Consider the following 12262-nt stretch of genomic DNA (forward strand, 5'->3'; position numbering starts at 1 on the left):
ACGGCTCTGCTCCGTACACACACGGCTCTGCTACATCCACCCTGTAAACCCCTCCTGACCCCACACAGAAACTTCCCCTCATCCAGCACCATGACAACCAGCACAGCAGAGTCCTGCATACACTGAGGCCCCTGATCACGTGACCCCTGACTCCTCCCCTCCTGTGACCTCATCCCAGGTCCTGTGCGCACAGAGCAGCCATATGTGGTGTGCGGCTCTGCAGGTGGAGGTAGGTGCTGGAGATTCCCCATTATTGGGCACAGGGGGCAGTAACCCCTCCATTCCCGGAGATAGCGCCCCCTGCAGGTGGAGGTAGGTGCTGGAGATTCCCCATTACTGGGCTGCACAGGGGGCAGTAACCCCTCCATTCCCGGAGATAGCGCCCCCTGCAGGTGGAAGTAGGTGCTGGAGATTCCCCATTACTGATGATAGAACTTCTATATTCTTCTTCTTCATTCTTATAGCGCCATTACTACTTTATAACTTCCCATGTAAACAATGTCCGGACCCCGACAGTAAATAATAACAGGTAAGGTCCAGGATTCCCAGTTACTGAGCCCTGCTGGCTCATGGTGAGGGGAGTTACTGGGGTCAGGCACCGTCCTGGCGGGGGGGCCCTTGTCCTGGTGGGACGGCTTGTATGCTTTTTATGAGAAGTCCCCTATGTCTCCCAGTGTTATTCCTTCCTGTCGGTTTCCGGACATTGTTTATTCTCGGCTCTGTTGTCTGTTAGTGGCCGCAGTGTGTACAGGCACCGAGACATTACACTCTCACTATCTGGGGTGCTGGCCAAGCTTTTGGTGTTAGGCCTCTTTCACACTTCAGTATTTTGTGTCAGTTAAAATCCGCCAAAAAGGCGGAAAAGCGGATCTGTTCCTAACTGATGTGAACGGATGCCACAGGATCCGTTTTTTGACAGATCCGCCGAATGAAGAATTTTAAAGGAACTGCTGGCCGGGAAGGGGGAGAGAGAGAGAGAGAGAGAGTGTGAGAGTTTTTGTCGTCCGCCAGAAAGGATTTCAGGGTTAAATCCGGCTGACTTCCTTTCTCCGGGCATGCGCACTGTAAAATGCGGATCCTACAACAAAAAAACCGTTGTAGGGTCCGTCCAGGCATGCCGGCGGACGAAAAATATTTGGCGGATCCGCAAAAAAACGGATCCAATTGATGGCCATCCGTCAAGATCCGCCGGTAATACAACTCAATGGGAAAAAAAACGGATCCTCAAAAAAAAAAAATAGCGGATCCGTTTTTTTCAAAAACTGGCAGATTTTAACTGATGGTCAAAAACGGAAGTGTGAAAGAGGCCTGATTTATGGTTTTTGAGTCATAATCAGGGCTGGACTGGCCATTTGGCAATTCTGGCAAATGCCAGAAGAGCCTGTCTGGTCGTGGGCTGCCTTGTCTGCTACATTGTTAGCAGAATCTGTGTTCTCAAGACACCCATACTGTTAAAAGTCGTGACGAAGCACAAAGTCGCTGACTCCATCACGTACCAGCAGGCCACGGGTATCATTAGAAATATTGGTCTTGTAGTAAATCCTTACTTTCCTACAAGAAGGGTATTATTAGTAATATAGCTCCATCTAGTGCTTGGGGATGGGTTCAACATGGGCCTGTGTGACTTCAATTGCCAGGGCTGAATTTCAGCCCCAGTTCGTACCTGTTTATAATCACTAACAATTACATAATATGATTGTCTGCTCATTGGCTCCCATCACCTTCTCCATCCCAATAAGTTGATGGGTTGTCATGGCAGCTGAGGGCCTAATGAAGACCCCTGTAAGGGCGCAGTCAGATGAATAAATCGGATAGAGAGAGGAACACAATGCACGGACTGGTCGGCAGCTCTCCCCACCCGAACCTTACAGCTTCTATGACGAGTGTCAGCTTAAGCTGAGTCGTTTTTCTTCAAAAGAGTGGACCCTCTGGGCTGTGGCACCCACCCACCTAGGGCGAGCTGACCTAATGAGAACCAGCCCCTATAGAGGGAGTGTCAGGGGCAAGACCAAGGGGGTGAGCCACCACGGCAGCTGGACCAGACGGCCGGCTCAGGGAAACAAGACAAGGCAAGATGAGTCGTTAATTCAAAGAAACTTCATTAAAGAAGACTTCAAGTACAACAGGTGCAAAACGTGGACACACAGAACATAAGGCAAGGTGCGTGCAAGAGCATGCCGAGGTCCAAGACTTGAGGAACTCTTCAGGGTGCAACAGGAGCAAACGTGAACACACAGAGTTCGTGGAACAGGAAGCGTGCAATGGCACGCCGAGGTCCGAGCATGGAACGTGCAGATGGTACGCGGACATCGGACTCCGGACAACAGTCCACGATCAACCAGGGCATCAGGGTCTGTAGCTCAGAGGGTGATCGGCAGGATCCGGACATCCAGAAGTCAGCCAGGGTTTCCATGCAAGGAAACAAGATAGAATTAGTGACATGGTGCGTGTCAACGGACACGCCAGGATCAGGTTCACAGGACAGGGACCTGCGCATGCCGAGGGGCATGCCAGGGACGGGTCAGGTTCACAGGACGGTGGCCTGGGCATGCCAGGGACGGGTCAGGTTCACATGATGGTGGCCTGCGCATGCCAAGGGGCAAGCCAGGGAGAGACACAGGGTACGGTGGCATCGGAATCCAAATGCTGGAATCGACCGACAGGGTCCAGGTATCTGGCTACGGACATCAGCTCCAGACATCAGGCCACAGTCATCTACGTCCGGACCTCTGGCAGCGGTCGGCAGGTTATGGAATCCGGCAGGCAAACTAGGGGTCAGAGATGAGCAAAAGAGACAAAGGCTTTGTGCAAGAGTAGCACGAAAAGGCACAGTGCGAGAACCAGCGTGAGTGCAAGGGAGCACAGAGACCACGGCTGGGAGCACCGGCAGGTGGTACCGACGAAGGCAGTTGCAAGCGGGCACGACTAGAGGCGGCACCGCTGCGGGGCCACGTAGCCAGACCACTATAGCACTGGACGAGGCACGGCTGGGGCACACAGGCGAGCACGGCTAGAGGCGGCACGGCTGAGGCACACCAGGCAGGCACAGGCGACCAGGCACGTGCACGGAGCCACAAGGCAGGGCTAGGCAAAGGTACCGTACGGCAAAGCCTAGTATGAAAAGTGCAAGAGCGCACGAAACAACAGGGACAAAACAAAGAACGAGGCAAAGACCAGCGCATGCGGAGAGCATGCCAGGGACAGTCTAGCAGCGGAGCGTAGGCCGAAGCTCAGAGCCGGGCCAAGGCAGGGCCTTGGGACTAGACAAGGTACAGAGCGAGGCCTGCACGTGTAGAGACACGCCAGGGAGAGATTCAGAGCAGAGGCCTGCATGTGTAGAGACACGCCAGGGCAGGGTACAGAGATGGAGGCCTGCACGTGTAGGGAGACACGTCAGGGCAGGGTACAGAGATGGAGGCCTGCACGTGTAAGGACACGTCAGGACAGGGTACAGAGACAGGTTACCTGAAGCCTCAAAGCAGAGCGAGACATGAAACAAGGACAGAAACACGGGACAGAATCAGATCAAACAAGGACTACAAGGCAAAGCAGGGCACAGACAAAACATGGCACGAAGGACAAACACTAGACAAGACACAAGACGGAATCCGAGCACGGAGCGTGTGCAGAGACGCACGACAGAGCAGAGTGCAAGGGCACAGAATAGAGGGAGCGCCCCACAGACCAAGCAGCCATGCAGGAACACAACACAATACTCAGGCCCTGAGCAAAGGAATGGGTGGTCTGATATAGGGCACAGCACCTCCTCTTCCAGGTCAGGACCAGGGGAGAACTTCCTAGTTCAGATGCTCCAGGATCACAGAGCGCAGTCACATAATCGGGGTTTCAGACATGACGAGATGATCACCGAACCAGACAGTGCAGGATCCTAGGAAGGACACATGATCAGAGTTTCAGACATGACGAGAAGATTGCAGAACCAGACAGTGCAGGATCTTAGGAAACATCACATGATCAGGGATTCTAGACATCACGAGAAGATCACAGAAGGCAAAGCAGAAACGCAGGCATCTTGCAGCTCAGCAGACATGAGGTGAGTGTGAACACTGCTCTAGGGAACAAGCAGAATAGCAAACAAGATATGCGCATGCAAATCGCTCCAGGAGTTCTTGAGACAAAACAGACATGGCAGACATGACAGCTTCATGTAATGTGCACTGCATTCCCATTTGATTTATGTAGTTGTCTAACTACACCCTAACTTTCATTTTAGTTCAGAGGTCAGGCCGGGCTGGAGAATGTAATTTTCTTTATCTACTACAATATTGCAAGACTAAAAAAAGCTATAAAATGATAACAATGTTATTACTAGTTAGCAAACAAGCTGGGATAAGTTCTCTGAGCATCCATGTGCCAACTGAGTGACTTTGGCGTGCTCGAAAAATATATTTGCGTTCCTGCGCCTGTTCAACAGATGCAACACATGCAAGGATTGCCTTAGAGCAGCAAGTCATGCAGGTGCGGAGACTGAAGCATATTATTCCAGCACCCCGAAGACACTCAGCATCCGAGCATGCTCTGATAACACCTTATCATAGAATGGTAGTGTGGGGAAGGTGACTTGACGGACAGACTTGACTGGAAGTAGGAGGGAACGGTTGGTGCATTATGGACGGAGATTGACAAGGACAGCAGGGTGATAGCTGGGAAAGACAGACAAGAGAGTGCAGTACCTAGAAATGACCACAAGATGGCAGTGGGGAGTAGTTCAGGACTCAACAGCAGCTTAGGGCTTGAGAAATGCTTAGTCATGGGGGGCGGGGAGATAGGAACCCAAGAGGGGAATTCCTGGTGAGAGAGGGGATAAATAGGACTGGTTGGGGTTCCAGGCAGGCTTGTCCTGGGAGGAGCTCGGCAGAATATGGAGAACAGCGAAGAGCTCGACTAGGGGACTGACAGGAAAGAGACGGGGGTGGCCCTGACCCGACGGACCGCAGGACAGACGAGGCCTCGGGGGTACCGATTGGATGACGACCTCGAGGAGGTGAAGCGCTGGTGGTAGATTGGTCTAGGACAGCCCCAGCGAAAGATCCGCCAGGGATGTTACTTTGACTGGAGGAACGGTGCAGGTACCCGGGCCTGGAGACGGAGAACTGTAAAGAGGCTGTGGTGCGTGGTTGTGGTCGTCAGGGGGACGACGAATAAAATCCGGAACTGTTAAAACTGAACTCTGCCTCCTTCTTGTCCTTGCTTCGCCTCATGTCTGTGTCATCCGGATGTGGTAAGCAGTGGACCACCCCCCCCAACCCCGGCCCCTACCACAGTAGAGTTGGAAGGGACCTTCTGGGTCATCTGGTCCAACCCCCTGCTCAAAGCAGGATTCACTAAATCATCCCAGACAGATGTCTGTCCAGCCTCTGTTTGAAGACCTCCATTGAAGGAGAGCTCACCACCTCTCGTGGCAGCCTGTTCCACTCATAGATCACCCTAACTGTCAAAAAGTTTTCTCTAATATCTAATCTGTGTCTCCTCCCATTCAGTTTCATCCCATTGCTTCTAAACTTTCCATGTGCACATGAGAATAAAGATGATCCTTCTACAATGTGACAGCCCTTGAGATATTTGTAGACAGCTATTAAGTCTCCTCTCAGTCTTCTCTTCTGCAAGCTAAACATTCCCAAATCCAGCAAACATTCCTCATAAGACAGGGTTTGCAGACCGGTCACCATTCTGGTCGCTCTTTTCTGAACTTGCTCCAGTTTCTTGATGTCTTTTTTTAAAATGTGGCGCCCAAAACTGGACACAGTATTCCAGATGAGGTCTGACCAAAGAGGAGTAGAGGGAAATAATGACTTCACGTGATCTAGACTGTATGCTTCTGTTAATACATCCCAGAATTGTGCCTTTTTTTCTGCTGCATCACACTGTTGACTCATGCTTAGTTTGTGATCTATTAGTATACCCAAGTCTTTTTCACATGTGCTGTTTCTTAGCCCTATTGCTTAGCCCTTATATGAGCACATTTGCTCATCACTAGCTATTACCCCAGATTTGGTACAGTGCAATCCGTAGTGCATTCTATTGAAATCTTAAACTAATGAACCCAAACAATAAATGCTGTAATGAGAAAAGCATTAAAACACCATTACTGCATTTTTTTTTTTGGTTGCCAGTTGTCACACATTCTTAAAAAAAAAAAAATAAATAAAAAAAATAGTAAAAATGAATACAGATCAAAATGGCTCAGTGGTTAGCTGTTGCTTTGCAAATTTTGATTTGTAGGTTCAAATCCCACCAAGGACAACATCTGGAGAGAGTTTGTTTGTTCTCCCCTTGTTTTCATGGGTTTCTGCCTGGTTCTACATTTTTTTCCCCACACTTTAAAGACATACTGATAGGGAATCTAGAGTGTGAGCCCCAATGGGGACAGTGCAAATAATGTCTGTAAAGCGCTGTGGAATTATTGGCAGTGTATAAGTGTGTAAAATAACTCCACCTGGCACAGAAAATTAATCTGTGACACAGCAAAATATCAGCAGTTTCCATCTCGCAAAATCGCAACACAAACCAATTTTTTTTTTTTTTTTGAGTTCTAGAAAACTTGTTTCCAAATAAAGGTGTTGTCCAATCCAAATCGATAATCCTGCAGTAATTGTGTGACTGCAAACTTGCACTGTGCTGTGGGGATTCGCCAATTTCTGACCCAGAAACTTCCGGCCAGTAGGCAAGGACTCGCTCTCCATCGTGCACTGGGGGATTCATGAGTCTACAGTTACACAGAGTGACTGGAAATTTATCAGTTTGGACCAGACAAAGTATTTAAATAAAAGAATATATATATACCAGTTTGATATCGCCATATTTGTACTGCAATAGAGAATCAAGGAACTGTTAATCATTTAGGATTTCACATGGGATCTTTATGATGTTACATCGCCATCTTCTCCCCATTCAGTTCCCTACAATATCAGATCCTCTCAGGGCTGATCTTCTATATAAGAGAATTCTCCTGAGTGACCCTACAAGGATGGATAGGGACAGGGACAAGATGGCGGAGAAGATATTACACCTCACCCTAGAGATCCTCTTCCGGCTTATTGGAGAGGTGAGAGAGTCTGTTGACGTCACATTACATCATTCTTATCTATGGGAATAACAGATGGACAGAACTGGAGAGGTGAGGACTCTGGAAATGTCTGTAGTGAGGTTTATTAATGTGTCTCTCCATAACCAGGATTACACAGTAGTGAAGAAGACTTCTAGTGAGCGCTGTCAGGCCCCTGTGTCTGAGGGAAGGGGAAGACCCCTGAGCCCAATCACGGGGCCTCCACCTCACCCCCTGATACATGAGGACATCGATGACCAGAAGATCCTAGAACTTACCTACAAGATGATTGAGCTGCTGACTGGAGAGGTGACACTGCTAGGAATGCTGGGACATTATACAGTAATGCTATGAAGGGATCAGGGTGGATGACGGTATCATTGTATGTGTCAGGTTCCTATAAGGTGTCAGGATGTCACCGTCTATTTCTCCATGGAGGAGTGGGAGTATTTAGAAGGACACAAAGATCTGTACAAAGACATCATGATGGAGGTTCCCCAGCCACTCCCATCACCAGGTAATAGGACTAAATACACATGGCCTATAATTATCTGTATGTACAGAATGAATTCAGTGCCTGTATGTGTTTCCTCCAGTTCTATCCAGTAAGAGGACAACACCAGAGAGATGTCCCCGTCCTCTTCTTCCACAGGACTGTAAACAAGAAGATCCCAATGTTCCTCAGTATCCTCAGGTAGATGGAGAGAAGGTGTCATTAGATCTCCCCTATGATGTGTAGAAGGCTGTGAAGGTTTTGTGTTCCGTCTTGTTTTATCCACCAGTATTATACACTGAATGGCCAATTTATTAGGGACACCGGGCATTTCCTGATTGAAACTGTCACAATTCCACCACGCTGTGATTGTCAGCTCAACCACTATAGGATAGGAGCGTGCTGAGCTGTCAGTATTGTGAGTGATAGCCTAATCTGAGGCGGGGGCGTGTCTGACTGTTGGTATTGATTAACATCCCAGCTGTCCAATCTAACCTGTCCTGTAGGTTCTTCCAGGTGCCACCTGTTTTGGGTGATTGCCTGGCTATTTATCTGGCTAACAATTATCAGACCTTGTCAGTTGCTGCTTTTAGCTCAGTGGTGTGTTTGCTCTGTGTTCTGATCTTTATTGCAGGACCTTGAATTTGTCTTTTTGATTACCCGTTTGTATTATCCCTTTTGCCTTGACGCACTCTGGCCTTGGTTTCTTGACCTGAGACTTTGCCTTTTGACTATCCATTGGAAATATATTTTTGTCTATGACGTACCCTCTTGGCATGTAACTTCTCCACCTTACGACTTGCCCATGAAAAATAAGGTAGCACTGTGTAGTTCTATAGCATGCAATCATGAAATATCTGAAATTTGAATTGCATTACTGTAGTAGAAAATATGAAAAATTTAGAATAAATTGGGCAATTCATGTGTACCTGGCAGCTGCGACAAGGCGATTCTTGTTGCTGAGACCTATCCTGTGAGGACTCCGCTCATTGGCTGATAAAAAAATGCCGGAGGCTGAGGAGTGGAGTGCTTAGAGAGCCTACGTGTTCAAATATCAAAAGACTGACCTTCACTTTCAAACAGAAAACAGGTGTGTACAGTTGCGTTCTTGTCTCCTGTAGAATGATTAACATTTACTAGAATTTAGAACCTAACAAATTTCTGGAAATCTGAAAGCCAAAGGAGATCCAGTGTGATACTACATGGGTGTCTTCTAATAATGTGGCCATTCAGTGTATGTTTTGTACTTGGTGAAGGTGACAGTATAAAGCTGATTATAGATATTAGATGTTGTCTGGATCTTTTGACAATTTTCTGGTTATGGATACTCCTGGTTAGAATTGGGAGCTAACAGGTTATATTTATACCAGAGACCTACAGCTGTGTGGTAACTACTGCCGTCATTGTGGTCGTCCATGTTTTTTTATGATTTTTTTTTTTCTGTTCTTCACAATCATTTCCATCTGTCTGTGACTTTTCCAATATATTTTCAGGCTGAAGATCTGACCTTTATTAATACTGCAGGAACATATGGGAGGGATGATGAGTGGCTTAAAGTGGAGATATCTACAGATGGCAATTCAGGTAAGTGGTGACCACTAAATGCAGAGAAGTCACAGACTGCTCAGTCACTGGCTGGTGCAGCCATTATGTGTTGAACTTTTTTGGGGTTTCTTACACAAAATATTACTGTGTGATTTGGATTAGTAGAAAAAAATAAATGATACATATAAAGTAAGGCTTTAAAGTGCCATATTAAAATGGGAGAGGGAGGGTTCCAAACAAAAAAAGTTCAGGGCTTCCTAGTAGACAATCATTTTGTCTACATCAGGTGATCGTTCAAATCCCTTAAGTTGCGAACAAAATTTTCTGCAACTCCTGAAAAAATGGGAAAAAACTATCAAAACATTAAATGTTCTCTAAAATGGGATAAATTCAATGTCCGTTCATATAGCTCTGGCGAAGGGAAAAAATAAGTTAAAGGTCTCAGAAAAGGGAATTATGCCCATTTCCCCCCCCAATTGTTCAGATTTTTTAAAAAATTTGTAAATGTAAAAAACTTTAAAAGATTGCCATAAAAATTCACGTTGTCTGGTCATTTTTTTCAGCACAATGAACTCTGTAAAAATGAACTCTCAAAATCAACTCTGAATTCCCTTTTTTGCCATCTTAACACAATTTGAATTATAGTAACTGTTTTCCAGTATGTTGAATGTTAAAATTAGTGGTGTCATTTAAAATTAGTTTTCATCCTTCAAAAGTAACAAAGCTCCCATATATCTATGGCAATTATAAAAAGGAAGAAGTTATCGCTCTTGCAAAAAAAACGAGAATACAAATGAGAAAATTGTCGCAAAGGGGTTATACAAGCAAGCATGCATAAAATAATAAACTTGTTTTTTGTGCTAACACCACATTAAAAAAAAAAAAAAAACCCTTTACAGATACAGTAGTGGATGAGTGCAAGAAAGAATGGTGAGCATATTCGGGGGCTGTCATAGTTTGAGGAAACAAAATTACAAGTATGTGCAGTCACCGATTATCCCTATTTTCCCGCACTTGGCTTATTATTTCCCATAGAATGATATGGTAAAGGAAATGATGTCGTTAAAAGCTACAACTCGTCACGCAAAAAAAAGAAAACAACCTTCCTACCGCTATATTGACAGAAAAATAAAAAATATAAGGATTTGGGAAAAAGAGAATATTCAAAAATAACAAATTCTGTTTTATTCTTGGCAGGAGACTATTCCAGCAAATCAGAGGCACGTCTGATATTTTCAGATTTTACAGCATATGATAATAGTATTACACCAAATTCACATGAAGAACATGACAATATCCCGGATACATCTCCAAACCAAGATCTACTAAATTACCCTTCTCATCAGCTCCTAGCTTCTGATTCATCACAGATTGTTAAGCAAAGCAAAAATAACAGACGGGATGATGAACATCAAGTAGCTGAGACAAGAAATAATCCCTTTTCCTGTTCAGAATGCGGTAAATATTTTACACGAAAATCAAGTCTTGTTACACATTGGAAAATTCACACAGGGGAGAAACCGTTTTCATGTTCCGAATGTGGGAAATGTTTTTCATCGAAATTAAGTCTTGTTAAACATCAGAGAACTCACACAGGTGAAAAGCCATTTTTATGTCAAGATTGTGGAAAATGTTTTACAGTCAAAAATCAACTTGTTATACATCAGATAACTCACACAGGGAAGAAGCCATATTCGTGTTCTGTATGTAAAAAATGCTTTGCACACAGATCAAATCTTGTTGCACATATGAGAAGTCACACAGGGGAGAGGCCGTATTCGTGTTCAGAATGTGGAAATTGCTATCTATACAAATCAAATCTTGTTACACATATGAGAAGTCACACAGGGGAGAAGCCATTTTCATGTTCAGAATGTGGGCAATGTTTTACACGGAAACCAAATTTTCTTGTACATCAGAAAATTCACAAAGGGAAGTAGCCTTTCTATTTTTTAAACCATTTTGTCAACTGTTAGAAGGGTAAAAAAAACAACATTGACAGTCTATAAACGAAAGGAAATGCTGTTTACAGCACTAACTGGTTAATAGTAAATGTATAGAATTACCAATGGAGGCAGGTTTGATGGCGGTGTGAGGAAGATGTGTGGTGCTTGAGCTCCCTGGGATTTTCCTTGTATCATGAGTTATTCCTTACTTACAAGTCATGGGACTAACTCTTTAATCGGTCAGTGGACACACCAGTACTTATCACTTGCCAACTGTTGATGCCTATGTGATCTGTAGCTTCCTTGGGTCTCTCCTGCTCTCTGTTGTTCTTGTTGAGTAGGGTTGAAATAAAATCTATGGGACAGGATTTGTAGACTCGCACTCCGACACTGTCTTCCTGAGTAATTTGCCCTTAGTTTTGCTACGCACTCATCTCCATTATACTATTTTTTTGGATGGTGTGATGGCCACTGGAGGTGGGGAGCAGTAACCATGTGTCTTCTTTAAGGTGCTCCTGTATTGCTGATGGGAAGTTAGATGCATTGCTGCTCTGAGAGGAAGCCTGAGGCCGGAGTCACACTACAGCGAGATACGGCCGAGTCTCGCAGGTTAAAACCAAGCTCTGGCGCCGGCACTCCAGAGTGGAGCGTGTAGCTCCATGTATTGCTGTGCGGCTGCACGCTCTGCTCCGGAGTGCCGGCGCCAGAGCTTGGTTTTAACCTGCGAGACTCGGCCGTATCTCGCTGTAGTGTGATCCCGGCCTAAGCCTCCTCTCCACTGCAGAAACTTCTCTATGGACTCTTAATGTCCAGCAAACTCTTAACGTCTCTTCCAAAGAGGTTTATTCAGTATAAATTTTATGGTTAGTGTGAACTTCCCAATTCATATTTTAAAACTGGAAAATTCCTTGAGGCTTTTTCACCCCTTTAGCCGAGTTAGCCATCATTTGCCCCAATTTATTTCCAAATCTGTAAAAGAAAGCTTCTGATTTAGATAAATAAAGTGCTTCTCTCAAATCTGAATATTGGCCGATATAAGTTTTGGCCACCGCCTTTCAGGGCTTATCTACAGCATTTTATTATGCTGTAGATAAGCCTCCGATCCGTCCTAGATGAGAAGAAAAATAACTTATTATACTCACCTGGGGGGGAGGTCTGTTTGTTGAGGGCAGAGTAAAGTACTGCAGTGCTCAGGCGCTGGGAAAGGTCAGA

At 45.6% G+C, this 12262-nt stretch overlaps 2 protein-coding genes across 3 annotated transcripts in view; one reads left to right on the forward strand and one right to left on the reverse strand.

The window, feature by feature from the left end:
• Positions 1–12262, reverse strand: part of LOC141051169 (uncharacterized) — an 872784-nt gene that overhangs the window by 424903 nt on the left and 435619 nt on the right. The gene's annotated exons all lie outside the window — the stretch shown is intronic.
• LOC141050990 (gastrula zinc finger protein XlCGF66.1-like) lies at positions 111–11452 on the forward strand. Of its 2 annotated transcripts, none has more exons than XM_073547760.1 (7): positions 111–229; positions 6917–7066; positions 7196–7375; positions 7460–7583; positions 7663–7760; positions 9053–9143; positions 10302–11452. In XM_073547760.1, the coding sequence occupies exons 1-7, from the start codon at positions 203–205 to the stop codon at positions 11042–11044; spliced, it is 1413 nt and encodes a 470-aa protein (XP_073403861.1). In that variant the 5' UTR covers positions 111–202; the 3' UTR covers positions 11045–11452. The 2 variants fall into 2 exon arrangements, with proteins under 2 accessions (XP_073403861.1, XP_073403862.1); XM_073547761.1 differs by lacking the exon at positions 111–229 and adding an exon at positions 241–312.

The sequence above is a fragment of the Dendrobates tinctorius genome, unplaced genomic scaffold, assembly GCF_039654945.1.
Source record: "Dendrobates tinctorius isolate UK_male_01 unplaced genomic scaffold, ASM3965494v1 ptg000155l, whole genome shotgun sequence".
Taxonomy (NCBI): domain Eukaryota; kingdom Metazoa; phylum Chordata; class Amphibia; order Anura; family Dendrobatidae; genus Dendrobates; species Dendrobates tinctorius.